The 14,736-nt window shown below is 49.4% G+C and overlaps 1 protein-coding gene across 1 annotated transcript in view; it reads left to right on the forward strand.

Annotated features, from left to right (window-relative positions):
• TSPAN14 (tetraspanin 14) overlaps window positions 1–14,736 on the forward strand; it is a 306,394-nt gene that overhangs the window by 274,033 nt on the left and 17,625 nt on the right. The window contains exons 7-8 of the mRNA XM_085608121.1: window positions 1,062–1,106; window positions 9,244–9,369. Of these exons, the coding sequence (XP_085464247.1) occupies window positions 1,062–1,106; window positions 9,244–9,369 (171 nt within the window). The remainder of the gene's footprint in view (window positions 1–1,061; window positions 1,107–9,243; window positions 9,370–14,736) is intronic.

A 14,736-nucleotide genomic window follows, 5' to 3' on the forward strand; every position in this document is an offset into this window, starting at 1 on the left:
TTGTATAGCACTGAAAACTGGTTTCATTTGGACCAGTGGCGGCCGGCACGTTTCGGGGGTGGTGAGGGTGAGAAGACAGGGGGGGTGGGGGTGGGGGGGGGGGGAGAGGGGGGTGAGTATAAAAAAAAAAAAAAAAGGAAGTGTGTACCTTCTCGCCGCGTCTCTCATCCGTAGTCCCTCGTTCCGGCCTGGAACAGGAAGCCCACCCAGGCTCCCCATATGCAATCACAATGCTGCAATGTAGCATTGTGATTGGTCTGAGCGCCGTGGTTCGGTGCTCAGACACGCAGTGGGGGTCTGGGCATGTTCTCCACCAGGCTGCAATACAGCCTAGGTGGAGAACATGCAAAGTGTGCATGAAAGTTTGGCCGGCCCGAGACGGCCGACCAAACATTTATGCACACTTAAAGTGTGCTCCTATCGTCCGAGCAGCCCCGCTCTGCAAAGATGCTGCAGCGGGAACAAATAAAATGATAATATCCAGTTATTGTCATTTTATTTTTCTTTCATTTAACTGGTAAAAAAACAGTGGGGCGACACTCCTCTGCCTTAGCGGAGGAGCCGCCACTGATTTGGATTCCAATATTTGGCACCAAATAACTGATTTTTACAGCATAAGACCTAAATTCCCTTTTCCTCATTATTCAGTTAATTTAATGTTATGTCTGTATCGTTCACACAGTGGCTTTAATAAAAGGTTTTAATTGTGTTTTTTGATTCAGAATTTGAAAACATCAATCTCATATAAGACTCGTTGCACCCATACAATCCAATTATTTTAAAACAAAGTTGTCGGCCTATCTCTGTCTCACCTTCCCTCCCATGCATTTGGTTTTGATTGCATGTTTCACATGCACTCTTAAAGTGTGTCCTTTACATTGTGGTTAACATTGAATTCCTGCTATGCTGCTTGTTGAGTTTCTTTTAAAATAACAAAGTCTTTAGAATTACTCCCAGTATAGAGTTTGTTTGATTAATCTTTGAAAGTCCTTTCAGTTGTTTGAGAATTGAGCACTGTGAAAATATAACCTCGTGTGATTTATTATACATTTTTTTTCCAGCAAAACGTTCTGAACACGCAGTGTGGATATGACGCTAGATTGCCTGTGAGTATATCCTGTATGTTTGTGATTAAGTACTGGTCCTGGCCTTGTGCTGCAAGCCGAGAGATAGGACTGGAGAAAGTGCATCATTTAATTGCTACTTTATAGGGGGTGTTCTATCGTGTTCTTATTGGGAAAGGGATCCCCACTTAATGAGCTCCACAGGTGCAGATTCAAGGTTTGGATAGTCTGTGCTTGGCACATTATAGCTAACCGACTGGGGCTGGAATTCCCATTGGCCTGCTTGTAGTGTCTCTAGGGGAGGCATCTGCAGGATTTTAGTAGTTTCAGCCTGCCTCACCCGGTGGAGAGATGAGCATTCTAAATGGTAGCATGCCACGCTGTACAGGACATCTCAATACTAATTGCACTGCCTTTAATGACGTTGTAGATCTTGATACTCTGACACCAGAAACCACCAAGCCTTTGTGAAAATATGCTGGGTGTTTGTCCAATCCTCTGATAGGCCTTGCGAGTTGCATGTGGCCGGCCTGACTTACAGAGGCACTGAAATACCAGTGCATCTTTTTCTATGCATTGTATTGCATTGTAATTGCATTTATATAGCGCTTATATAGCGCTTACTACCCCTGATGAGGTGTCGAAGCACTTTTTTGGCATGTAGTACTCCAGAACCCATAAAGAATTAGTGGTGAATTAGTATAGTGAAGTTCTACTTCTGTGTATCTCAACTTGGGTCTCTGTTATTGGCCAATGCATGTCATTTTCCATTCTCTTTGTTAAGACTTTAAAAGAAGTCTGAGAGCAGCTGCCAGTGTAGCTCTGAAGATTCAGGAACAGCCTTAACTGTTGCGATACAGGGGCTTTCATTGATATTTGCAGGCTTTACAGAGGAACTGGAGAAGGCACACAGATTTCTACAAATAAAACAACCTGTTTTTATTTCAAAGACACCTAAACAAAATGTACCCCGAAAGTCAGGTTGTCTTCATCAATAAAGTACTGAAAATGCATTTGTTCAACTGGAAGACTATGATTGCAGTCAATGATACCATGCATGTATGATCTGAAAGAGACACGTTAGTGATAGATTCCTTACCTTAGAATATTCCCCAGGTGTCAGTCTGGATCCGGAAAGTTTTCTACTTAGCAGTACCCCTGTGCGCCAGTAGGCGGTGCCGTGTGGCTCCGCGCCCGTCACTGGCATCGTGCAAGCCGGGACGACGTCACAGAGGCTACCCAGGCGCCACCCATGTGCGCTGACGTCAGTTCTTTCTTTTTCCACGCCGAAAGCGCAGTTCCGAATTGAGCACGTACCTCTGTCAATTTTTTACCACTTTTTGTCTTCTTCTCTTGTCTCCTGGTGCACGTGGGGATGCCCGGCTTTAAGTCTTGCGGGTCGTGCCACCATAATATGTTGGTGGCGGACCCCCATGATGTCTTCCTCTACTGCCTGGAGACCGACCACGACTCCCGGGATTGTCTGGACTGCCGTGCCATGGCCCGAAGGCATTGCGGGAGAGGCGCCGGAAGTTGCTGGAGGTCCTCTCGCCGCCGCTGTGGGTCTAGGGGCCGCTCGCGGGAAGGCAGCCATCGCTCCTCGAACTCTTAAGTCTTCACCTTCAGATTCCGGTAAGCGACGCCATAAGAAGAAGTCGAAGAAGCGTGTTCGCTCTCCGACGTCCCCCCAACGCTCCCCGGAGGCGGACGTGGGGGACAGGGGCTCCGCACCTGCGGCTCTTCTGGAGCCTGGGAGTCCCGCGGCCTACCCGCTCTACCCGGGTCCATCGGCGACTCCCGAACAGCGGCAAGTGTTTCTTGCTGCTTTGGACCGCCTGTTTAGGCCTTGGGCTCCCGCCGGTGCGCCTGTGGGCCCCGCGGCCCCAGGTCCAGATCCTGTTGACCCGGCGGCACCGCCTCCGGCACCAGCCCCGGAGCCACTGGATCCAGCGCCCGCGACTCCTGAGCCACAAGGTGCAACACCGCTGGCTCCGGCCCCGGCGCTGCTCTTGGCTCCGGCCCCAGCGCCGCCCCTGGCTCTGCCACAGGCGCCGCACTGGGTGCCGTATATCCCACCCTGTCTCGGTTCTCGGACCATTTCGTACCGACCTGGGGATGGGGCTTTGGTTCGACCCCGGCCGGCGCCGCTGGCCCTCTCTCCGGCTCCGGTCCAGCCGCCGCAACCGGCTCCTTCTACCCCAGAGCCGGATTATTATTATTATTATGTGTGCTTATATAGCGCTCAACTTACCCTTGGGCATCTTGGCACTTGCATTGGGAACCCGTCCTGGTTTTTCCCTGTGAGATAACCCGTACTGGGCATCCCCAAGGTGAAAGCCAGGCATCCCGCCGCGGGGGGGCCGTTGTGGAGATTAAGCAAGCTATTGCCCAGAGTTGCAGAGTGTGAACCCATGATTTGAGTAGGCACCGAAGTGAGAATTATCGAGTCCGTGGACACTTGGGCTCAGACCCTGCCGCGTCGGGAATTGAACCCTGGTCCCGGGTCGGACCTCTGCTTCAGGGTATGCCTTCTCTAACCAGTGAGCCACACTTCTCCTCGGATGAGGACTGGGACGGATCCGAGGCCCCCTTGCGCGGCAGTGTGACTCCGAGCAGGATTGGGTGGATGACCTTCAAGACGCGGGTGAACTTGATGTGTCTTCTGACCTGGGGTTTGCTTCGCCTCTGACTACTATGGAGGAGGGCGCCTCCTTCACTATGGTGCTGCGTCGAGCCGCGGAGACTCTCCACCTCGACCGCCCTACGGTGGCCCTTAAGACCAACCTCCTTACGGAGGTGCTCCAGACGGCGTCTACGTCGTCGGAGCCGCTGCTCCCTTTCAATGAGGCCCTTACCGAAGTCCTCTTAGGTACTTGGTTGTGGCCGGCCTCGCGGGCGCCGGTTGATAAGAACGTCGCTAGGCGTCCTCGCCCGGCGCCTGGTGATCCCGCCTTCTTGACCACTCACCCCACGACCGAGAGCATGGTCATTCAGGCCTCGACATCGCAGAGTGCCTTTCCCTCGGCTCCGCCGGACAAGGACTCTTAAGAGGCTGGACCAATATGGCAAGAGGTTGTTCTCAGCCAGTTTGGGGTTGAGATCGGTTAATACCGTCTGCTTATTGGGCCGTTACTCCCACGCAGTGTGGGATTCAGTGGCAGAGGTTCTCTGCCTCAGTGCTCTGAGGAGGTCCAGGCTGTCCTTTCCCAGGCAATTGCGGAGGGCAAGGATGCGGCGAAGTTTGCCATCAGGTGTGGTTTGGACACCGCTGATTCGTTGGGCAGTGCGATTTCCACGACAGTGGCGCTGCACGCCACGCCTGGTTGCGTTCCAATGGCTTCTCACCCGATGTCCAGAGCTCACTCATAGACATGCCCTTGATGGCTCCCGCCTCTTTGGTGATGAGGCTGACAATGCCCTGGAGCGCTTTAAAGACTCGTGCCACGGCCAAGTCTTTGGGTCTTTCCTCAAACTCCTGCCACGATGGGGTTTTGTTCCTTTTGTGGCCAGGGTAGGGGTACCCTGGCGCGCTCTTCAAGCAAGCCTGTGCAGAACCAGCCTCAGCGAGGCCGCGGATGTGGGTTTCACAGGGGCGGGTCTGGTAACCCGCGAGCGGGGCAGTCCACTTCCACCCTGCTGCTTCCGCCTCGAAACCTTCCTAATCCGAGCTTCAGGGGACACCAGACGCCAGTGGGTGGCAGGGTTCACCCCCACCACTGGCGTGAGATTACGTCGAACAAGTGGGTGCTGCAGATAATCTGCCAAGGTTACTCGCTCCCCTTTCTCTCCTCCCCTCCAGCCATGTCACCTCGGTACCACCGCATGTCGGGGGATCATTTGGCTCTTCTCTGTCAGGAAGTCACGGCCCTCCTGGCCAAGGGGGCCATTGAGTACGTTCCCGATATGGAAGTGGGGGGGTTGCTATTCCCACTACTTCCTGTTCCCCAAGAAGGACAAGGGGGGGCCTGCGCCCCATCTTGGACCTCCGGGACGTCAATCGCTTCCTCTGGAAGGAGAAGTTCAAGATGCTGACTCTAGCTCAGGTCCTGTCTACCCTGGAGACTGGATGGTAGCGTTGGACTTGCAGGACGCTTATTTTCACATTCCTGTCCTGCCGGCCCACCAGCGTTACCTGCGGTTCACGGTAGGCCAGGAGCATTTTCAGTTTCGTGTGCTCCCCTTCGGCCTTACCAGCACCCCTCGGGTGTTCACGAAGGTGATGGCGGTGGTCGCAGCTCATTTGCGCAGGTTAGGGGTGTCAGTCTTCCCCTACCTTGACGACTGGCTGTTGAAGGCGGGTTCGCCCCAGGCAGTTGTCTCCCACCTCCAGACTACAGCCAACCGCCTGCATCTGCTGGGGTTCTCCATCAATGTGCCGAAGTCGCTCCTGAGTCCCTCTCAGAAGCTCCCTTTCATCGGAGCAGTTCTGGATTCGACGCTGTTTCGGGTTTATCCTCCCGAACAGCGAGTCCGGGATATTCAGGCTATGGTTCCGCTCTTTCAGCCTCTATCCCGGGTTTCAGTCAGGATGTCCCTCCGGCTTCTGGGCCTGATGGCCTCCTGCATCCTGCTGGTGCTGCATGCCAGATGGCATATGCGGGCTCTGCACTGGGACCTGAAGTTCCAGTGGGCGCAGCATCAGGGCAACCTGTCCGATCATGTCCAGATCTCGGAAGGCACTGCACGGCAATTGCAGTGGTGGCTCACGAATCGCGATTGGGTCAATGGCAGATCCCTCTCCCTTCCCCAACCGGAGCACACGGTAGTGACGGATGCGTCCCTCCTGGGCTGGGGAGGCCACATGGGAGAGGTGGAGATCAGAGGCCTCTGGTCTCCGGCGGAGTCCCGGCTCCATATCAACCTTCTGGAGCTGCGGGTGTTCCGGCTTGCACTGAAGGCATTCCTTCCCTCTGTCCGGGGAAGTGTAGTGCAGGTGTTCACGGACAACACTACCGCCATGTGGTATTGCAACAAACAGGGCGGGGTGGGGTCGTGGACCCTTGGTCAGGAGGCTCTGCGCCTCTGGACGTGGCTGGGGCATCAAGGCATTACCTTGGTGGTTCAACACCTGGCAGGTTCTCTGAATGCCAGGGCGGACAAACTCAGCCGCCGGTGCATGGTGGATTGCGAGTGGCGTCTGAACTTGGACGTGGCGCAAGGTCTGTTTCTGCGATGGGGAGAGCCTTGGTTAGATCTATTCGCCACCGAAGAAAATGTGCAATGCAATCAGTTCTGCGCGTTGGAATTTCCAAGGCGGCACTCGCTCGGAGATGCTTTTCGTCTTGAGTGGAGCTGCGGTCTGTTGTACGCCTTTCCGCCTATACCACTTCTGCACAGGGTGCTGAAGAAGATCAAGCGCGACCGAGCCCCAGTAATTCTTGTGGCTCCGGACTGGGCTCAAAGAGTATGGTATCCCGAGCTACTCAGTATGAGCATCGATCCCCCGATCCGTCTGCCTCTTAGGGAGGATCTTCTGTCGCAGCAACAGGGGACGGTCCTCCACCCAAACCTGTCCAGACTCCACCTCCATGCTTGGAGATTGAGCGGCGAAAGTTGACACCTTTCGATCTTCCTCCCGAAGTCTGTGATGTCATCTTGGCTGCCAGGTGTCCCTCCACTAAAACGGTGTACGCCTGTAGGTGGAACAGATTTGTGACCTCGTGCACAGCTAAGACTGTGGATCCCCTTTCTGCCCCTCTTTCTGAGGTTCTCCTGTTCCTTCTTTCTTTGGCCCAGCAGGGCTTTGCTCTGGGTACTCTTAAAGGTTATCTTTCGGCTATCTCTGCCTTCCTACGGCTTCCTGATCAGCCTTCTCTTTTTAAGTCCCCGGTTGTTAACCATTTTCTTAAGAGCATTACGCATACATTCCCATCTGTGCCCTTCATAATGCCTCAGTGGGACTTGAATCTTGTCTTGACTTTTCTGATGTGCGCTCCCTTTGAGCCCCTTCATAACTGTCCCTTACGTCTTCTTACTCTCAAGACAGGTTTCCTGGTAGCTATCACCTCTGCCAGGAGAGTGAGTGAGCTCCAGGCTCTTTCTTCCAAACCTCCTTTCCTTTCTGTTCATCCGGATAAGGTGGTTCTGAGGACACGTCCTTCTTTCTTGCCAAAGGTTGTCACGCCCTTCCACATTGGGCAGTCCGTCACTTTGCCCACCTCTTTTCCGCCTCCGCATCCTTCATGAGAAGAGGAGCTGCTCCACCGTCTGGACCCTAAACGTGCGCTTGCATTCTATCTGCAAAAACCAAAGGAAATGATGGACGGAGTGTTGAACATTGCAAGCACTCACCCCCAGTCAACTGATCTGGGTTTAATCCATCACCGTTCTTTACCCCACTCTGCCACCCCAGTTCAGACATGGCCATATACAAATCAGTCTGACCCTGTGCCTCATGGGAACAGTCCAGCCCGAACTGCCAAGCCATGTCTTCCCTGGACCGGAAACAAGCTTCCTAGGACCGGTTTCTGGCATTTCAGCCGTCTTCAGCCAGGCTTGCTTGAATCCAGTGGCAAAGTGAGCAAGGGACTCACGTCTGAGCATATCCTGCCAACTTATGGCGAACAAAGCAAAAACCAAAGGAAATGATGGACGGAGTGTTGAACATTGCAAGCACTCACCCCCAGTCAACTGATCTGGGTTTAATCCATCACCGTTCTTTACCCCACTCTGCCACCCCAGTTCAAACATGGCCATATACAAATCAGTCTGACCCTGTGCCTCATGGTGATGGATTAAACCCAGCTCAGTTGACTGGGGGTGAGTGCTTGCAATGTTCAACACTCCGTCCATCATTTTCTTTGGTTTTTGCTTTGTTCGCCATAAGTTGGCAGGGTATGCTCAGACGTGAGTTCCTTGCTCACTTTGCCACCAGATTCAAGCAAGCCTGGCTGAAGACGGCTGAAATGCCAGAAACCGGTCCTAGGAAGCTTGTTTCCGGTCCAGGGAAGACATGGCTTGGCAGTTCGAGCTGGAATGTTCCCATGAGGCACAGGGTCAGACTGATTTGCATATGGCCATGTCTGAACTGGGGTGGCAGAGTAGGCTAAAGAACGGTGATGGATTAAACCCAGATCAGTTGACTGGGGGTGAGTGCTTGCAATGTTCAACACTCCGTCCATCATTTCCTTTGGTTTTTGCTGCATTCTATCTGCAGCGTACACAGCAGTTCTGGGTGGATGAGCAGCTCTTTGTTGGCTACGTGGGCGCCAAAAGAGTTCGGGCGGTGCACAAACGGACCATCTCCCGGTGGGTAGTTCTGTGCATCAAAGCATGTTACTCCTTGGCCAAAAAGGAGCCTCCTGTGGGTCTGCGTGCCCATTCGACCAGGGCAACTGCAGCCACTACTGCAGCCACTACTGCCTTGGGACGCGGTGTCCCCTTGCAGGAATATTTGTCAGGCAGCTACGTGGGCCTCGCTGCACACGTTTACCAAGCACTACTGCCTTGACAGTCCGGTCCGGAGAGACTGCTTCTTTGGCCGTTCTGTGCTCCGTGACTTTCTGGTGTAATCTTGTTCGCAGACCCATCACCGGGGTTGGTATTGCTGGGGTATCTATTCTAAGGTAAGGAATCTGTCACTAACGTGTCTCTTTCAGATGCACAAGTTACTACTTGTGTAACAATATATCTGTAAGAGACAGTTAGTGATAGATTCCTTACCGCCCCACCCATCCTCCCCTTTCTGTGAACTGAATACTAGGGTTAAGGTCATCCCCTTTTAGGGCCCTAGTTTTATGCACCAAAGGTCAGTTTCTCACATGACTGTGTTTCGGCGTGGAAAGTTGTGTACAGAACTGACGTCAGCGCGCATGGGTGGCGCCTAAGTGGCCTCCGTGACATCGTCACGGTGTGCACGACCCCAGTGACTGGCGCAGAGCCGCACGGCTCCGGCTACTGGCGCGCAGTTGTACTGTTAAGCAGAAAACTTTCCGGATCCAGACTGACGCCTGGGGAATATTCTAAGGTAAGGAATCTATCACTAACTAATGTCTCTTACAGATATATCGTTACACAAGTAGTAACTTGTGCTTCAACGCTCTATCATAACCGCAAGTTATATGTAATAAAGTTTGCATTAGTGACTGTATCAATATTTGCTTCTTATGTTGTGTTTTTTCCTGGAAATTGAAACTAAAACAATAAAAAAAGAAAATAATTTGTTCATTTCTTTCTGAAGGGCATTACTAGCAGTGCGAGAAATACTCCAATTTATGAGAGAGGATGTATTCCTGTTCTCGAGGGCTGGTTGCCAAGAAACATCTACATTGTGGCTGGTGTCTTCCTCGGAATCTCATTATTACAGGTCAGTGTACTTTGATTCCCAGTTATGAATTAATGAATGAATATGAATATTTGGAAATATCCAGCTATCTTCGTGGAATTTAATCTCTATACCAGTTTGCTTATATTGTCAACTGATATTGCAGTTGCCACTGTGTATAATTCTGTCATTTTGAAATGGAAAGAAACTCAATTTCCCCAGTAATTTTGCATTTCCTAAAATTATGAGGAAGTTAATCTGAAATTAGCTGGCTTGGAGCTTTTCAGCATTTTTCGTCAGTTTTTGTTCATATGTTTTAGTTTTCAAAATGCAAAGAATTGCTTTAAAAGGAACATTGTTTTAAATAGCTGGACCACAATTTACAAAATCCCTTTAAAAATGTGGTCTTGGGAAGTCACTGCTGGGATCCGTGTGAATGTTTTGTAACAACATGATGAAGAACAGAGCCTTTCCAGTATCTTTTGAATACAGGATAAACCGTTGTAACAAATAATGAAAATGTCAGTTCGACGAATATGTGATGTCTCTCTGGTGCTTGACGATAATATTAAGACTTTGTGGTCTATCATGCATAAAGAACAACATCTCCTTGGCTCACTATAGGAAAAGGAATACAAGAACTCCTCGTAAGCATTTTGCGAGGCTAAAACATTGAAGACTGGAGTTGTCATGCATGCACTGCCCTAGGCTTCACCTCCTGTATGTCCTCAGTCTTGCTGCACCTCTTCAAACCTTAGCCAGATTATACCTTTTACAATTCACTTTCCTTTGGGTCTGTTCAAGTGTTTTTTTTCTTTCTTCTGTATTTTCATATTTGATGCGTTGACTGATCACAGTGACTTTGCTTCAGAACCACAGGGGAAAGCCATGAAATACACTAGTCAATAAGCCTTTCCTTTCTTTGAGTGTCCAGTCAGGTGCTCTTTCTGGAGAACTGATACCAACAAGTGGGGAATGGCTTTTAGAGCCATTATAATAGCTGCACTGTAGCCTCCTCTCTTCCCTTGCTTTTCTTCCAATCATGACCCGGAATGGATTTATCTGTCCTGGAGTGTATGCAGAAACGTAGTACATTCCAGGTGGCAACATGTGTGGGCAGCTCAAAAAACCTATATAAGTAATGGCGATTAATATGGTCCTACCGACATTATGCTATTTGCTTTCTGATGTCGAAGAACTGTTGTATACAGTCTAATACATGGAGTGGTGTTTAGGTCCGCCCCTTGCTTTCCATTGATTGATGGCCTTGACAGTCTCATTTGCTTGCTTCTTATTCAATGTCTTTCCTTTCTCTTCTTGTGTTTGTCCATCCCCTGGAGCATAACTTTCTGTTCGAGGCATGTGTGCTATAGATATACATGCTTTGCATACTCCTGCCATCTAATGTTGGGTCCGGATGTTTGCAAGTTGTTTTTGAGCTCCGAAGAAGTCTCTCCAGTCACAAGGTAAGTTTACTCCTCCTTTCGGTAGTAGTGCTCATGGTCATCGACTCCATTATTGGTTTGTTTTTTTCCGCCATTGGGTTCGGACGTGTATTGCTGCGCTCTGGTTCGGAATTGTACCTCGGGTTCCCCTCTGTGCGCAATCGACTCTACCCTTGATGGTATTGTTTCAAACATGTTTCCCACTTCTCTGTGTCTCGGTCAACGAAATCTCGTTTTCCGATTGGAAAGTTTTGTGGGCGGCCTTCGGGCCTAACCGCGTTGGTCCGGCTCTTCGTCGATAGACCGGACTCCATTCAAATTTGCCCCCGGTGCCACACCAGGTACCGGCGTACCGACTTGCAACAGGTGTGTAGCTTGTGCTTGTCTCCAGAGCACAGAGAACAAGACTGCGATGTGTGCAATTTGTTTTGATCAAAGAAAACTCTCCTGTGATTGTCGGGCTCGACGTTTGGAGATGTAGCGCCAACATACAGAAGACTTGCCGGATATCTTCGGTGAAGACTCTGAGCAAGATGACCCCGAGCCAACAGCGGCCGAGGAAGACAGGCCTTCGACGTGTCGGACTCCGAATCAGAGTTGGAGATAGACCTCGACGTCAACGATGTGCCGCAGGGACAGGGTGCCATGCGTACAGGAGACACCTTGCTCCGTCAACCCATTCCTAAAAAAAATCCAAGGGTTTCTGCACCCCCTCCGCCTTCAGGCCAAGGTCCGCACAACTGAAGAATTGAACTGGACGGTCATCGAGATGTTAACTACCAGAAACAACAATGCTGAATGCGTATTGTTCGAAAAAGAACAACTTTGCGTTCATCGCCTACAGACTAATGTCCAAGGACTAAATGATGGTATACCATGGCACCAGTTGAATTGACCTCCTAGCCACTCAACCTTCCCAAAAATTCATTCTTAGATTATTCAAAATGAGAACCTTTACTGAAGCATGGCACCAGTTGAATTGACTTTCTGGCCACGCAACCCTCCCAAAGATTCATTCTTAGATTAGCCAAATTGTGAACATGTACTGAACACTTGCCATATGGACTCACCCAAAAACACTAGTGACCAAAACATTAATTCAACACACAAGCACCCTCCTCACAATCTGTTTGGGTCACTAATACACAAAAATCTTTATTAAATTTTTTTTTTATATTTAGAGATTTAGTTGCTAATGTTTTATTAAAACCAAACCATTAATTCTACACACATACACTCGGGTCACTAATACACAAAAATCTTCATTTAAAAAAATATTTATATTTAGAGATTCAGTTACTAATGTTTTATTAAAAGTACACTATATTCACGACTAATTTCCACTGAAATAGCCACCAATAGCACCCGAAGTAAGGATCACAATTAATCCTCACTAAAACATTGCAAATCGTCACTGAGTCTTTCTTCCGTGTTTATTAACGTGAAGAAACAAATGATGGCTTCAAACAGACCCACGTAACCGAGGGCAGAGCAAGCACAAGCAAGAAATTCCTGTAGCTGCAGGTGAGGAAGACACACCGAATGATCGCGTTCTCCCGAACTCCAGTAAGGCCTCTGCTAAATATTGTTTCTTAATCACAGCAAGCTTAAACACTTGCCGGCCCCTGAAGACCCCCTCAAGTGGGTTTTCACAGGTAATTGAGCACTCGTCCGGAGGTTTTTTAATCGAGTCCTGGCTGCCACTAATGGCGGAATAGACACGCAACAACGTAATTCACAAATGTTTGTAGATGAGCACACCCCTCTTCACGCAGTCATAACAGGATATACATAGAGAAATAATAATGCCCGGTTTATTTCCACATTTTCCAGGCCAATTCGGACACGTACAAAAAAGTGCATGTCCGGTGCCATCAGATTGATTTTAACGTACCCCGTAGCCAATGATGTAGAATTGAATTTAATAATGCTCAATATACCTGACCATGTCAATTAGTAACGCAAGACCTCCTGCGCCCCCTATACCCGATGCGCCACAACCTCAAGTAATGCTTTAATTCATGTAGTGTTATATTAGTGTTTATTTTGGCTAAACGCACAATATGGTGGGATAAAGAATCTCAACCTCATAAACCTTTTCCAATTTTTTAGCAGTGTTTAGATAATGCTTGACTAGCATCTAGAAATGACAGACATTGGCATAGCCAATAGGTCTCGCTTTTGCGACCTTATAAGTATTTAGTTATGCAACTGTTGCATGGCTAAACACTTATAAGGTCCCAAAAGCGAGACCTATTGGCTATGCCAATGCTTGTTTTCTTTCTAATCGCGGCACCGGCGCTTTACTATTAACATTAAAAGTAAAGCGCGGGTGCCGCGATAATAGCAAAAGTAAAGAAATAGATGTTTGTTTCTATTTCTTTACTTTTGCTATAATCGCGGCACCGGCGCTTTACTTTTAATGTTAATAGTAAAGCGCCGGTGCCGCGATTAGCAAGCTTAAAATGCTACCGCCGGCCACAGCTTGCAGTACATGTGCGCGAGTGGTGCGCGTGCAGCAGTGATCACGCCATATGGCGCCTCTGCTGAAGCGCGCGCCCTCTCACATGCACTGCAAGCTGTAGCCGGCGGTAGCATTTTTTAAAGCCCTTACTAAAGTCCCTCCGCGCAGCGCATGCGCGCTGACTCAGCGCGACCTAAATAAAGGTATCCACATATATTCCTTTCTCGCTGCGCTTACAATTACAGGTACTATTGACCTTACTTCCATAGTGGACAAACAGTAAAACACGCATTACTGCGGCGCAAATAGTGCTAGCATATTCTCACCGGTCCTGAAGAAAGCCCCCTAGATCCCGCTGAGCAAAATGGGGCTGAAACATGTCGACCTCACGTATGGACTTTTTTAGTGCGTTCGATCTGGTAACATGATCTAAATACACACACACACTATTTTTAACTTCTTTAACACCCATTCACCAATAAATAATTGCACCCAAATGAGGATGTTTAAAGAATTTTAATTTCACTTCACCCCGAGCACTCAATTTTTTAGATTTTTTTTGGTCTCTGGACACTACTGCAATACCAGTCGTTTACCTTCAGGTGGGGATTAGCAATCCGAAAAATAAACCCTATGATGATGCGGTCACGTTACGAATAGGCGAAGAACCAAGATGTACTGCCTCTCCATCTACATACGTGTATGAGGGTTTTTATGAAGGCACCAATAACTAACAAACACTAGTAACGTTAGGTACAAGTGATCCATTCCTCCCTACTGATCTTTGTAAGGTCGGCACGAAACAATGTTTCTGACGCTCCGCTTCCCGGCTCGGCACCGAAACATAATGTCAAGCCTTCCGGCTCAGGACCGAGTCGGCCCAAATCCATTTCAGAGCCGAAACCTTCAAGTTCCAAGCACAAAGTCGGTTCGGCGCCGAAACCTTCCACACTGAAAATCAGCATACAACCTTCGGAGATGAAATCTTTCGTGCCGAGAGGTCATTCCATCTTGGCTCTAAAACCTTTGGTGCTGAAAACCGAAGAAGTCCCTTCAGCGCCTTCGGATCCGAAAATAGACATTATACCTTCCAAATCGGTTCTCAAGCAAAAGAAGCTCCATATTAATCCTGACACAGGACATATTCACCAAAACACACAAGATGATGGACGGAATGTTGCACATTGGCAAAACACTCACCCCCAGTCACAGATCTGGGTTTAATCCATCGTTATTTTGCTCACCACGCCACCCCAGTTCAGACATGGCCATATGCAAATCAGTCTTGACCCTGTGCCTCATGGGAACAGTCCAGCCCGAACTGCCAAGCCATGTCTTCCCTGGACCGGAATCAAGCATCCTAGGACCGGTTTCGGGGTTTCACCCCTCTTCAGCCAGGATAGCTTGACTCCAGTGGCGTAGTGAGCACCGGACCCACGTCTGGGCATACCCTTCCCACATAGGGCGAACAGCAAAACACACAAGATGAAGGACGGAATG

Source organism: Triturus cristatus, chromosome 1_2, assembly GCF_964204655.1.
Source record: "Triturus cristatus chromosome 1_2, aTriCri1.1, whole genome shotgun sequence".
NCBI lineage: Eukaryota > Metazoa > Chordata > Amphibia > Caudata > Salamandridae > Triturus > Triturus cristatus.